Below are 14,783 nucleotides of genomic sequence, written 5' to 3'. Positions count from 1 at the left end.
TGCAAGGGGGAGGGGTCCAATCTACACGTGTCCCCAAAAGGAAAAAAAAACAAACTGGATCCCACAGCCTTCGGGGATTGGTTCCCTCAACTGTGGCCAGTGTTTCCTTCAACCCAGGCCAAAGACCCAGGACAAGACAGAAGGAAAGACAAATCACCCCGTCTGGGATCAGCCTTGCGTCAATAGGCTGCCCTGAGGTGAGAGGCCCCTTCTCTACCTGATGGGCTTCCACAGTTCAAACCCAGACTCAGAGCCCTGATGAACTGTAGCTCTGAAGGCTATTTCTAGGCATTTTAGGAAATCCAGTTTCTGAGGTCAAAATCAAAGTTGTCTCTGAGTAAGAGAAATAAAAAGTGAGCCCATCTGAGAGTGTGTGTGGCACATCCAAACAAACACTGTCAGAGCAAAACCCATCCTCTTTCATTGTGGTTCTAACACACGGGCCACCTATGGACCACAACTTTTTTTTTTTTTTTTTTTTTTTTGTCTTTTCTAGGGCTGCTCCTGCAGCATATGGAGGTTCCCAGTCTAGAGGTTGAATCCGAGCTGTAGCCACCGGCCTACACCAGAGCCACAGCAACACAGAATCTAAGCATGTCTGTGACCTACACCACAGCTGACGGCAACACCGGATCGTTAACCCACTGAGCAAGGCCAGGTATCGAACCCACAACCTCATGGTTCCTAGTCGGATTCGTTAACCACTGAGCCACGACGGGAACTCCCTGGACCACAACAATTAAAGCACAGCTGTACTGAATCACAAGGACACGAGTCACACATGCCTTCACATTCACACACTCCGCTCATTCCCTGCAGAATTACAGTCAGCTGAAGGACCTGGAGCACCTCTGCCAGGGTTTGTGTTTCTGTTTGTGCAGGAGCTGACAGCGCACTCGCTCCCTTCCCTTGGTGGGGTCGCGGCAGGAAGCAGGCAGTGAACCCCCAACCCTTCTGCAGACACATCTCAGTCAGCAGTAAACTCCTTACGGCATAATGCAGACGTGGAACTATTTGCTAAGACTTGACAGAAAAAGACACAAAGGATGACTGTAGGATATAATCAAGCAACAATCTATATAGGTTTGAACGAAGCTAGCCTCTTCTAGTCCCTTCTCACAAACTTGCCAGGAAGTTGGGTTTGGGGGCACACGCTCCTCAGCCTGCCCTTGAAGGTGTTGCGGGGGCAGAAACCTTGCCATGGAGAGCCAGGGCGCAGGAGGGCGCGCTCGTGCGTCCTAGTTTGTAGGTAGGCACCATCCTTGGCTGGAGCGGTTCCTGGCCTAAACCTCGAGGATGTAGCGACCGCTCCGCTGAAGAAGACGCGGGCGGAAGCACAGCCCCTTTGGCAAGCGGAGTGAGGAAGCCCTTGGTTTCTGCACCTTTGCCCAGGGGCGTTCCGCAGCCTGGGCAGGGCTCACACGGCGCCTGCCACGCGCGCCACGCCACTGGACCTGCTCTGGCCTCCGCACGGATTCTCCATAGAAGACTCTCCGTTCGAGAGTGAGGAACAGAAACAGATTCCCATCGGGAAAATCCTTGCGTGTGCTGCGCGCGCGCGCGCACACGCACACACACACACACCACACCTGAGGATAAACAGGCCCTGAGCTCCCGCTGCCTTGCTAATTTCGGGCGCAGGAAAGAAAGCGGGCTGGAGAGCAAGGCGCCTGCACACCCGAGCCTCTCCTCTTCGGAGTCTGAGCCCTCCGGAGAGAGCCTGCCCTCCCGTGCGCCAAGGCTGTACCCCGAGTTCATAACTTCGTCCTAGCGCTTCTCCCTCCCCCCGTGCCTTCCTTCCTCCGCTAGCTGGAATACGGCGAGTGGACTTCCTCGCTAGGAGCCGGCAGTCCCCCGCGGCGCAGGCGGCTAGCGCCGCGGGCAGCAGCGGCTAGGGACGCACCAGGCGCGCACGCCCTGCGCGGGGGCGGGGTGGTGGGGGACACAGAGCTTGTGGCCTGGGCTTCTGCGCCGCCAGCCCCGGGGGCGGGAGACGCGCGCTCCAACTTCCCGCCAGCTGGGGTGAAGTTGCACTAATGGTACTGCGAGCTTGGACCGCAGACCCCCAGGGAGAGAGGAGGATTTGGGGGGACCACGGCAGCCCTCAGGCCTGGCCTGCAGCTCGCTCCCCTGGTATCCCCAAACAGCACTCTTCCCAACACTCCTAGAAAAGCCATGAGCTGGGGATGCGGGATTTGGTACCCTCGGTTCGCCTCGAGCATGATCCGGGAGGCTTTCACTTTCGACCCCAAAAGCCAAGGGCCAGGCCCTTCGAACGCACTCTGGCTGGTACCCCTGCCCTGTGACCGCCCCTAAGCCCCGGCCGCCGGCCCCTCGCCCCGCCCGGCCCCTCCGGTCCAGGCTACGCGCAGCGTTTGGCCCGCCCCAAACCGGCCAAGGTTGCTGGCCGTCTTGTTATCAAATTAAATCAGCGAGAAAGGGGGGTGTCTTACGCTGCATCGGCACACCAAGCATCTCCGAGAGCCCCTTGACAGCCCCCTCCGCGGGGACAGCTGCGCTCTGCATCATCTCCGAGCGAGAGCCAGGGAGTCGCAGTCTACGGAGATCTCTCGCTCTCTCGCTCAAGCTGTATTCAGAAATTTGAAAATAATAAAAAACCCAACCAGACCGCCGAAGTCACTGTGGAAGCCGGACCCTCCGCCTCTCCGGGAGGATTCCACAGGCTGCCTGGCCCCCTCCCCCCGCCAGTCCTCAGTCTGTTTCAAATCCCTTTGATCTCGCTCTCCCGGGTTGGTGCACATCCCGGGTTGAGGAGACGCTGTTGCTGCAGCTCTGGCTTTTTTCCCCTCCTCCCTCCCCCGCCCGCTTCTCTCCCCCTCCCCCTCCACCCTTCGCGTGCCGGCCGCCCGGGAGGCCGCGGTCACCCAGGCATTTTGATTCATTCACACTGCAGGAACGGCCGTGACGTCGCTTTCCGCAGGGAGGCCCGCCCTTCAGCCAAGCCCCCCACCCGGCCGCTAGCCGCCGACCCAGGCCGGAGTGGGGGGTCCAAGCGCCCCAAGAGAGGACAGCTGGGCAGGAGGGCGGGACCGCATGGAGCGGGGCGGGGCCTCACGGGCCTTCCCCCCCACCCCCGCCCACCCCCGCCCCAGCTCCCCGCGGTGCGGGCTCGCGCCCGGGGTATAAATATTGCGGCCGGCTCTGCAGCAGGTGGTGCCGGACCGCGGCGTCCGGGGCTCGCAGGTTTCCGTGGTGCATCCAGGGCTTCCGACCCCGGCCGGAGGCTCGAGTCCTCTCCGCCCCTCCATTAGGACCAAGGGGCGGGGAAGGGCGGGGCAGGCCCTCCGGAGGCTGGAGCCGCACGGCGATGTCTTCCCGTAGCGCGCGCTCTCGGTCCTGGGCTTATCTTGGCCGGACCGAGCGCGTTCCGTAACTAGAGGATTCCATTCTTCTTCTCCTCCGGCCAATTCCTTTCCCGCCGGCGCTTCCCAGCCCTTGCTCTCTCTCCCCCGCGTCTGGCTGAGGCCGAGCCAGGGACAGCCGGTACTCAGCCCGGAACGCGCGAGTCACGCAGCGGGCGGCGGCGGCGGCGGGCTGGGGAGGGCGGCCAGGGGCTGCGCGCAGAGGTGGCGGGGCGCGGGCCCCCACTTGCGCGCCCCCGCACGCCTCGGCCTGCAGCCCTGAGTCCGCTCTTCCCGTCTCCTCTGCTGAGTCCCGGCCGCTCGGCCGGCGTCCGCTCAGCTAGGTCCTGAGAGACCGCTCCGCCTTGTCCGCTGCGATCGCGGGCGCTTTGAACAATTCTCCACCTCGTGCGTGCGGGGCAGCAGCGCGCATACTCACCCTCGGGGCTCACCAGCGAAGGCGCAGGTGTAGCTTACGGTATTTACAAGACACACATAAACACAAATTCTCAATGCAAGTTTCTGGAGGAAATAAAACAGAAGGTCCATCGCTGGGACTGGTTTCATCGAGGTTCCCTCTTACTTCCTCGGATACTCGACGCTGCCTGACTGCAGGCGCGGGAAGCCCATCCCCCCTGCAACAGGACCCGACGGCTCTCCGGATCCCAGCCTTCGAGACTCCCCCATTCTGAATTTCGTTCCACAGATGTGTCCTCCCAGCCTCGAGGGGTCCAGTTCGGGTGGGAAGGGCGACCATGTGCCCTCTCCAACCTTTCAGCGCGTTCCCTGCTTTTTCTTCTGGCGTTGTCCCCAAACAAGGGACACCAGGGTTGGTGAGGGACAAGCAGAAGAGTGGGGGAGGATGGCGTGGCTGTCAACGCTTAGAATTTGTTTTCAATGAAGTCACAATGACTTCTATGTGTCCTGGTATGGGTTGGCATCATCTCTGCCCTGTTTACCTGCGAAGTAACTCCAGCGCGCAAGAAAAAAAGCCAAGAACGCAGTGACATTTTCAGAGTTTACCAAAGTGTTTTCTATACAAATTTAGCTAGTAAACAAACACAAAGAAATGTAGCCTCATTAACAAAGACACACAAAACAAAAACAAACATCGTAGCACATACTTTTTTTTTTTTTTTTTTTTTTGTCTAATGAAAAACTGGGGTGGAGTGGGAAATCGTAGAATTCAGTGCTGGTAAATGTATTTGGAAACTGGTACTCTCACAAATACTGCTGTGAGGCTTGTAAACGCTTAAATTCGTTTGGAAAGCAATTGGGCAATATGGATCAAACCCATACATTTTTCATACCGTGGAGTTCATGCAATTCCACCCTTGAGTGTCTGTTCCACGGAAATAATAAAATTTGAAAAATTTTCACACATGAAGATGTGCATTACAGAATTACATTTCGGAGAAAATCTAAATACCCCACAAAAGAAAAGTAATATGTTATACAATGATTGAAACTAATTATGAAACCCAGCAACACAGGAATGCTTGTGAAAGACTAAAGAAAAAGCAGGATGCAGTAGTGTATGATTATAAGTATGTAAATATGTCAGCCAGAGATAAAAGCAGTGATTATACCCATCATTGGCCGGAAATTAGAAAACAATTTCCTGGGGAGTATGCAGAGAGCAACGATGTCCTCTGAGGGCATTTTGGCAACATCTTTTATAGCCTAACAGTGTGATAGATTTGACTTAATCCATATAGAAATTTATCCACAGAAAATAATCAAGAGTATTTGCAGTGATAAAGTTGCAAGGATGTTTATAACACTTAAAAAAGAGAATAACCTACATATCCAACAATAGGGGATTATTAAATAGATCATATAAAAGGGAATGTTATAGTCACTGGAAAATACAACATAAGGATATTTAATAATGTAGGAAACTGTTTGAGATTTATTAGGAAATGAGGGGAAAAGAGAATATGAAGCAGTATGACCTTTAGGATTTTTTTTTAATGTAGGAAAATATGCTAAAATATAAAAATGGTTATCTGTATATTGGAATTTTTGCTGTCTTCTTTTTGCTTTTTTTTTTTTTTTTTAGTTTCCTCAATGAGCACATTATTTTATAAAGCAGGGGAAAAAACTCATAAAAATTTCTTTTCAAAAACATTGGGGAAAAAAACTGGAAGGAAATACATCAGCACACTATTCACAAGAGGGAAAACTCTATAAGAAAGATATACTGTATGAATTTTTCTTTTATCTTTTCCAGAGTTCTGGTAAAGTTGTTATCTGTTTTCCATGCTCTTAGTAAAAGATGAAATGCTCCAGTGCAATGAAATGTAGAACCTATGTAATAATTACTTTTAAATTTTAATATTACATATTTTAAATGCTCTCCGCAGCGTCTGCTCCCCTGGTGTGAATCTGCTCAGGTCCTGCCCTCTCCCCACTGCATGTCACTAGCCTGTCGCTGGGTGAAGGGACAGCAGTGCTGTGGTGGGGACTCTGCTGTGTCCAGGGCTGATTCAGGGGATGCCACTTTCAACTCTATCCAATGGCAAAAGTGTTCTGGCGGGTTCACTTGCTTTTCTTGACCTTGTGGGCAGCAGCTCCCCTGTACCCCTCTGTATTCCCACACATACACACAAATGCAGCTCCACCAACAAATGCCCTTTTCACACTCCTAGCCTTTTCTAGAGGTATTTACCTCCTGATGTGAGCTGGGTCTCCTTCCCAAGGTCTTGCACTAACACCTGCATCTGCCAAGGCATCTCATCCCTTTTTCCTTCTGGGGCCTCAGCTTTCCCATCTAATAATGAAACTCCCATAAAAACTTTCCTTACATGTCTTTTTAATGTCTACTGCTGGGATAAAAATCACACATAGCAATGGGAGTAACCATAACAACCAACATATACTGAAAGTTTAAAACAATGCTGGGCACCAAGTGTTCCTACCTGTGTAGTTTCATCTATTGCTCAAAACAGTAAGTGGTTATTAGGAGCTGGCATTTTTTCCCCTCTGCCTTCTCCCTTGTGTGCAAGCTGTCTCGTTTTAATAAAAAGCTCTGCTTGCCTTTAAAAAAAAAAAAAAAGTGGTATTGATGGATGAAAAAAATCTGGTCGCTACCCACTAGAGAATAGTAGATGGGCTTATTCCCACAGAGGGCATATAACCTCTACTGGAATAACCACGGAGGGCCATGGGGTGGATCTGGTTGTACTTAACCCTCTGAGCTGGTTCAGGGTTTTTCCCACAGAAGGCTGCCCACAGCTGGCAGGTACCCTCCCAGGAGCAATGATCCTGAGAGCCCGCCTCAGACCTGTGCCTTTCAGAGGAGGAGGGTGGGTCCCAGAAGATGGGTAGGTGGCAGTGTGGCCTTCCCCCAGGCCTGCGTTCTGTCAGTGCTGTCGATCTGTAGCCAGTAGGAGTGTCTGGTACTTTCTGGTCATTTACATTTTACATTTCTGGGAACCAAACCCAACAAGTCAGTGGATCCAATTCTGAGGGAAGCATCTCCAGAAACCCAATTTAAGAAAATGATTAAAGCTTGCATTTACATTCTACAAAGTTTCTCCACATATTTTATCTCATTTGATCTTCATAATCATATGCCTGGGCTTGGGTAGGATGATCAGGAAACGGAGAAGTTAAGTGGTTTGCCTAAGGTCACACTGCTAATAAGGTGCAGAGCCAACTGGAAATGAAATCCAGCCTTTGACTCCCAATCGGGGGCTCTTGCTGCTGAACACGGCAGACCTGCGTGTCTTCTAACCCTTACATTTTAGAGACTTTGCAGAGTGGGCGAGTTCACCCGCAGACGCCAGGAATCCTGAACCCCCATCTCCTTCTCCACCGAGGAATGGATTCACTGCCCCTGCTCCTTGTCACCCCATCTCCAATCATCCCCTCCGTGTCCTTATTCCTCTAATCCTCTTTTATCATTTGCATTTCGAAACTGTTCCCTTAATTATTCTCCTGCTGTTGGAAACCTGCTCTCCCCATCTCGGTGGCATCCTTTGATTTATCTCTGTCTGGATAACGGCTCCCCGATTCTCCTTGGGGAATTCAATTTTCATTCATTTTTCTGCTGGGCTAGATTGATATAGACCCTCTGCCCCGGTCCATATTACTCATCCCAGCAGCGAAAACCAGGGAGCCCAACCCTTAGCCCAGCCCCTGGGGAGCCACTGTCTTGTTCAGGGAGCCACAAGGAGTTCTCCAATAAAAGGACAGGGGCCTTTGCTCTTCTCCATCTGTCCACCCAGTCCGCCCAGTCATTTGTCACAGGCCCCTTTCGTGAGCCCACCACTTTGTCATTTGTCTCCTTCTCTTCCCAGAATCTTCTAGGGATCTCTCCCTCTTGGGATGGATGCTGATCAGAAGGCAGTTGCTGCTCATCTTAAACCTGCCCTGTGTCCTTGACACAGGAATGGAAGGGACATGGAAAAGGGATGGCCCTGTACTTGGGTACCTAACTCTCAAAATGAGATGCCGAGTTAGTAAGTGGCTGAGAAACAGAATAAAGAAAGAAAGGGCCCTGGGATCCTTAGAGGATGGAGGAAAGTGACAATAGCTAACACTTATATCACCAGCACTGCTCTAAGGGCTCCATATCTAAACATCTTTTTTTTTTTTTTTTTTTTTTTTTTTTTTGGCTAGTCCCCGGGCTAGGGATCAAATAGCAGTGACAATGCCAAGTCCTTAACCCCCTAGGCCACCAAGGACCTCCCCTCCATATCTATGAACTCTCTTAATAATCCTCACAAATCCTTTGAGGCAGGAACAGTTACTACCCACATTTTATAGATGAAAATACTAAGTCAGCACAGACAGGTCATGTAATGTGCCCAAGGTCACACAGGCAGTAAGCAGTGGAGCCAGGGTGCGGTCAGAGGTAGTGTGACTCTTTTTGTCAGCACCATCGGCATTATCAAATAACTTATTTGAAGGTGCCCGGGCCAAGCCAGGTGGAGAGTCCATACAGAGGATATTAAAGGCAAAACCAAGTCCTCTGAGGTCCATCTAAGTGGCCATCACACCCCATGGCCTATGTGTATGGGGAGCTGGGGAATGAATCAGGGAATCTGGTCTCATTCTAATCCCAGGGTTTATTCTTTCTATTTTCTATTTAAAAATCCGGAGTGTCTTAGAGTATCCCTTAATTCATGCATTCGCTGAATATCTATTGAATGCCAGCTTCTTGCTGGGCCCTGGAAGACAATGACTGGGAGTGCCACCTGCAGACAGTCCTGAGTTTACTTTATCCCCAGCACACCAGTGAAATAGAGCAGCGAAGTTCCCCGGGTGCGTCCGCCTTCCTTGGGCTGGGAAGGAGTCAGAGAATGAGTTAGCAGACATTTGGGTTCTGGGCTCCCAGCGCCTGCCTTCAAATCCCAACGTGTATACATCCTGATTGGGGGATCCTTTGAGGAGTGCCTTACTTTGCCAAATAATGACAACAGTTTGGGGAGTGCCTTACTTTGGCTAAATAATGACAAGACTTTCCTTTACAGATGGTCGCCTGAAGCACCCAGGAAGCTTTTCCCTAGAAACATGGGTTGACATCATTATTATAACCACCCCCACCCCCATTTTGCCTATAGTTCTTTTGGTCTTTTTTTTTTTTTTTTTTTTTTTTGTATTTTCTAGGGCCACACCCACAGCATATGGAGGTTCCCAGGCTAGGGGTCTAATCAGAGCTGTAGCTGCCAGCCTACGCCAGAGCCACAGCAACGTCAGATCCGAGCCACGTCTGCGACCTACACCACAGCTCATGGCAACACCAGATCCTTAACCCACTGAGCGAGGCCAGGGATCGAACCCACAACCTCATGGTTCCTAGTCGGATTCGTTAACCACTGCGCCATGACGGGAACGCCTATCATTCTTTTTCTTGTTTTCTTATTGATGGGAGAAACCAGGGGACAAGAAGCTCTCTTAGATGCTTTCCAGCGAAGGTTAGAACTTGGGAGCTTCTTTCCTAAATATATCAGTTGAGAGAGAGAGACGCCCCATGATCACGGGGCCACTCCTTGTTTTTTTCCCTTTGGGGGTGGAGGAGACCGACTCTTACGATGTGCTCACAAGCTGAGGTCAAGGTGTCAGAATTACTGGGGTGAAATTTTCGCTGTCTGGTGAGAAGCTCCCACTCCATCATAGAAAGAGGCCCCTTTTCTCATCATGCTTTAGAGTAGATGAAGGGCCTTCATACCCCTTTTTGCACCCAAGCCTCACAAGATAGGGAAGACCCATCATAATCCAACCACTTTACTGATGAGGAAACCATGCAGAAAAGTGGGGTGTCTGTACTCCTGCACCAGGGGCTAGTCCCAGGGCCTCTAACCAGATGACCCGTTTTCTCAGCTTCTAAGTAGGAAGCCATAAAGGGGGAGGAGGGGTGGGAAGTCCAGCCTGGCTCCATTTGAAAATAGCTGCAGGTGTCAAGGCTGATCTATAAAACAACCCCGTCATCATCTTGGCGAAAGATTTTTTTTTTTTCCTTCCACTGGAGGAGCTTAACTCAGCAGTTTCCTCTCAGGAACGGACTTATTACAACCACATAATGTAGATGTGCTAGATGTGGGCAGAGGCGACAGGAGAAAGGTAAGAAGCAGATCGTGTAAGAAGCAGGGAAGCAGGGGCTCAGACTCCCCGCTCTGCAACCAGATGGACTTCCGGCTGCTGCCTCCTGGAGGGTGACCCCCTCTGAGCCTCCACTTTCTGGCTGGCATTCACATAGTGATAGTTTCTACCTGATAGGGTTGTCTCAGGAGGGCCTGGGACATAGAAAGCCCCCCCCCCCAAATGCCAGCCATCGTGAGCGTCCCAGGACAAGGAATTGGGGACCTTTGACGTTTCTCACTGCTTGGCCATCTCTTCATGGCCCTGGATCACTGGGAAGAGGCCTGCCCTTGGTCATTAAATGTTTCTGCTGGAAAACACTGGCCCACAGCGAAGGGGCCAGAACACGTGGTGACTGTGGCCACTTTTGATGGTCAAGGAGGAAACACTGAGAACTTTGGAGGGCAAAGGATTTCCCCAAGATGCAACCAAGGAAGCGTTCCACAGCAGATAGAAACCCTGGATTATTCAAAATCGGAGCTTTATGGCTGTGAGAAGCTGAACTCTCTGTGCCTCTGTTTCCCTGTGTTAGCTGGGGATGATGATACGCAAATGATGCTTCTGAGAAGGAGTTGTTGGGGATCACAGAAGAATCGCTATGAAAAGCCCCTTTAGGGGCTTTAGCAAAGACTCTTAAATATCCATTCTATTCCCTTCCCCCTGCACACAGAGGTTTCTCAGATTGACAAGGCACATAAATCCCCTGGCTGTTTTATTTAAATGCAGATTCTAATGCAGCAGGTTTAGGACCTGAGATGCTGCATTTCTTTCTTTCTTTCTTTCTTTTGTCTTTTTAGGGCTGCACCCACAGCATATGGAGGTTCCCAGGCTAGGGGTCCAATCGGAGCTGTAGCTGCTGCCCTACGCCACAGCCACAGCAAGGCCAGATCTGAGCAGAGTCTGTAACCTACACCACAGCTCATGGCAACTGCAGATCCTTAACCCACTGAGCAAGGCCAAGGATCGAACCCGTGTCCTCATGGATACCAGTCAGATTTGTTTCCACTGCGCCATGATGGGAACTTCAGAGTCTCCATTTCTAACAAGTTGCCAGGCCCGTGCCCTGCTGCTGGCTTGTGGACCTCACTGTCTTTGGGAATGCTCTAGGACACCACTGTCCAATACAGTAGCCGCTAGTCACTTGTGACTACTGAGAAATGTGGCTGGTCAGAAATGATATGTGCTATAAAGTTACATGTTGGATTTCAAAGAGGTTTTTTTGTGTGTGTCTTTTTGCCTTTTCTAGGGCCGCACCCATGGCAATGGAGGTTCCCAGGCTAGGGGTTGAATGAGAGCTGTAGCCACCGGCCTATGCCACAGCCACAGCAACGCAGGATCCGAGCCGTGTCTGCGACCTACACCACAGCTCACGGCAACGCTGGATCCTTAACCTACTGAGCAAGGCCGGGAATCGAACCCGCAACCTCATGGTTCCTAGTCAGATTGGTTAGCCACTGAGCCACGATGGGAACTCCAATTTCAAAGACTTAATTCAAAGAAAAATGGTGTGAAGTGTCTCATTAAGATTCTTTTAAACTTTAATTACATGTCGAGAGGATAATCTTTTGGTTATATGAAAGTATTTATCTTTGGGATATAATGAGTAACACCGATTATTCATTTCACTTCTTTCTTCTATCAGCATGCCTCCCAGGAAACTTAGAATCACTCAGGTGGCTGGCCTTAGCTGTTGGACAGTGCTGTTCACACGCAGGGTTTTGACTCACCCAAGTGGTGCACACGTGCCTACAGCAGTCCCTTCCCCCGACCCCCAGCACCGTTTCCAGCACTGAAAAAGGGACAAATAAGCCTACACTGGGGGATGGAGTGGGGAGGACGCCCACAAATGCAGCCCCATGAGAGATGGCCCCACGCACTTGGGAGGAGACCTCAGCTGCACAAGGGGGAGCCGGTGGGGCTGAGCAGGTGGCTGTGCCTGAAGAATGACCATCTACCCCCTGCCGTTGACCCTGACCTGCCACCCATCCATTCTCCATCATCCTCAACCCCACCTTCTGCTGTTTTCAAGGCTTTGATGGCAAAGAAGAAGGAATTGTAGTGTTCCCGCCCCAGGACTCATCCGAGGAAGGGAATGGTCACAGGACCACCCCGATCCAGGGACCAGCCTTTGCCTGAGGGCTTCTTTACCCTCCCGGAAAGCCACTCTGTTAACACCAGGGCCCCATCCCTTTCCTCTGCTTTCCTCCCCCCAGGGTTCTCTTTGTGGTCCTCGCCCATCCCTGCTGAGGAGGGGGGCGGGGGGATAGGGGAAGGATGGGGGAGATGCCCAAGACCAAGGGCACAGATCACGTCCAAACCTGTACACCCCTCCCTGCGCCCCTGTCACAGCTCGAGGGCGTCTTAGGGAAAGCAGTGGCGAGCAGCTTCGAAAGATGCGCCCCACGTTCCCTCTGAAATCAGCCCCATTTCCACATCTTCCAGTACTCCCAGGGACCATAGTCTGGTTTAAGGCCACTGCCGTCTGAGACCTGGAGGACCAGGAAAGGATGGGGAAGGGAAGCCAGCCGAGCAGAGGCCGTGGGAGCCCAGGAGGGTCCCCGGGATGCTGGGAGCTGGGCTCTGCCCCAAACCACAGGCTCTGAGTGGATTTCTGCCCCCTCCACCGGGGCCCGGGTGTGTGTCCACGTGGGGCCCTTCCCCTCCCACATCAATATCTCCCACACCCTCCTCCTGACTATCTTCTCTCCACGCCTCTGCCACTAAGCCAGACAAAGAGCATTCTCGAAGCATATGAACTTACCAGAGGTCAGGGGAAGAAGCTGCCTTCATGGTGAGCCCTGGAGGCTGGGAGCCGCCGTCCTCCCTGAGCGCTGAGTGCAGGCGGCTCTAGAGGAAAGTCAGAGCGTCTGGGTAGGGTGGGGAGCAGCACCCCCATCTAGGGTGGGAGCTGGGGGAAGGGCGTGGTGGGTGGGGTGGGGGCTTTTGCCAAGGAGGAGGCCAGACAGACAGATCAGGACAGAGCCCGGAGGAGGCCCTTCTCTTTTCCCCGAGAAAAGGTGCTCTGCTCCCCCTTGGAAGCTGGGGAATGAGGGTCTGTCTGGGGGAGGGCAGCAGAGGGGCTGGAGACCGCCTCAGAGAAAATTAAATTGCACTTCAGGGCAAATTCTATTAGGGAATAGAGCCTGTCTCTCAACAGCCTGCGTCCATTTAAGTGATTAGCTCAGCCCGGCACCTCCACCCCGGAGCCTTGATGCGCTGTGTCCCTCAGCTCGGGGTGCCGGGCCTGTGGCCTTTGGGGGCCAAGCCACCCTTGTGCCCCTCTCCTGCCCCCCCAGCCCACCCTGGGAGGACCCTTCTCTCCCCCCTCACAGCCCCCAGGGTCTTTGAAAGTGGCCAAGAGGGCATGAGCACATGGCTGTTCTAGAACACAGGCTAAACAAACACAGGACAGACAAGGCTAGAGAGGAGAGAGCCGGGGTTTACACTGCTTACGCCTGGGGCAGGGAGGAGGGAGGTCAGAGGTCAGATGAGGGAGACCACAGGGTACCCGGTGCTCAGATGGCCAGAGGACAGGAAGGGTCTGGATAGATGGAGAAGGGGGAAGTGAAGGCAGTCCAGTGAGTCAAAGGGCACGAACAAAAGGAAGGAGCTGGACCAGAGGCAAGGTTTGAATCTGCAGAATTTGGAACCAGGGACTGGGGACTGAGAAATACAAGCGGCTGACACTTGCAGAACGTCCTCTGTAATGATAAATTAATGCAACGATAAATGGGAAAATAAATTCATCTGTAAAATGGGCATAATAACAACATGTACGTATGGGGCTGCTCTGTTGCTTAAAGGTTCATACTGAGTTCAGCAACTCTTTGGGGTTATTGGCTGTTGGTCAAATATTAGTACACGTCACACTGTTTCCCAGCTTTGGCAGGTGGGTGTAGACGGAGGCCCCCTGACCGAGGCCCACTAACCAGCCCCCTATTTCTTGACTCACCAGGGATAGGTCCCTGATTCACAGGCCAGTCTCAACAAGCTGGACCAGCCTCTGGACCCTGCTGGCCATCAGCCCCCTGGGGAGCTGGTCCCTCCTTTCTTTCATATTGAAAAATTTTGCTCGATTTCCCTCCATTTCTGACTATAAATTTATTTCCTTTGCTCAACAAAAGCACGTATATCGTGAAGAGAGCCAGCCCACAGTTTCCAGAACAAGGAGAAACATCAACACACATGAGCAACAGAACATGAGTTCTGGAGTTCCCTGTTGTGGCACAGCGGTTAATGAACTCAAATAGGATCCATGAGGATGCGGGTTCGATCCCTGTCCTTCTTCAGTGGGTTAAGGATCCGGCGTTGCCGTGAGCTGTGGTGTAGGTTGCAGACTCGGCTCGAATCCCACATGGCGGTGGCTCTGGCATAGGCTGGTGGCTACAGCTCTGACTGGACCCCTAGCCTGGGAACCTCCATATGCCACAGGAGCCGCCCTAGAAAAGGCAAAAAGACAAAAAAAAAAAAAAAAAAAAAGCGTTATGAGAACACGTACTGCAGTCTAAAACATCATCTCTAACCTGCGGCCTGAGATAATCTCATGACTCCTCTCACAGGCTCATCTAAGGCTCCTCCGCGTGCCCTGGGGACACAGAATTTCAGCCCCAAGTGAGCTCGACTTTTCAACCAAGGGTTAAACCGTGTATGTACATTGCTGCGGTGGGTTCGCTAGCCCAAAGGGCGAAAAATTTGTGTTCGGTGGGAGGGAAGAAGGGATGCTCAGAAAGGGAACACCCCCCCCCCCGCCCCGCCCCGCCCCAGTGCCTGCTGTGCTGGGTACAGATGTGCCTGGTCTCGAGGCTGAGTCCTGGATGGCCATGCTGTTCATTG

The 14,783-nt window shown here is 52.2% G+C and overlaps 1 protein-coding gene across 3 annotated transcripts in view; it reads right to left on the bottom strand.

Moving 5' to 3' along the window:
- LHX4 (LIM homeobox 4) overlaps window positions 1-2,997 on the bottom strand; it is a 45,658-nt gene extending 42,661 nt beyond the window's left edge. The window contains exons 1-2 of one of the 3 annotated variants that reach the window (XM_084977826.1): window positions 2,886-2,997; window positions 2,454-2,587 (exon numbers count right to left, since the gene is read on the bottom strand). In XM_084977826.1, coding sequence (XP_084833952.1) covers window positions 2,454-2,587; window positions 2,886-2,893 — 142 coding nt within the window. In that variant the 5' untranslated portion in view covers window positions 2,894-2,997. Of the gene's footprint in view, window positions 1-1,128; window positions 1,569-2,453; window positions 2,757-2,885 lie in introns of those variants that run through there. The other 2 variants (XM_021063752.2, XM_084977827.1) reach the window with 2 other exon arrangements.
- Between the last annotated feature and the right edge of the window lie 11,786 nt (window positions 2,998-14,783).

The sequence above is a fragment of the Sus scrofa genome, chromosome 9, assembly GCF_054392235.1.
Source record: "Sus scrofa isolate SSC_HxYL_T2T_F1_AM1 chromosome 9, Sscrofa_HxYL_maternal_Yorkshire_Landrace_v2.0, whole genome shotgun sequence".
Taxonomy (NCBI): Eukaryota; Metazoa; Chordata; class Mammalia; order Artiodactyla; family Suidae; genus Sus; species Sus scrofa.
The sequence above is the reverse complement of the archived record's forward strand: the minus strand, read 5'-3'. Positions and strand labels throughout refer to the sequence as shown.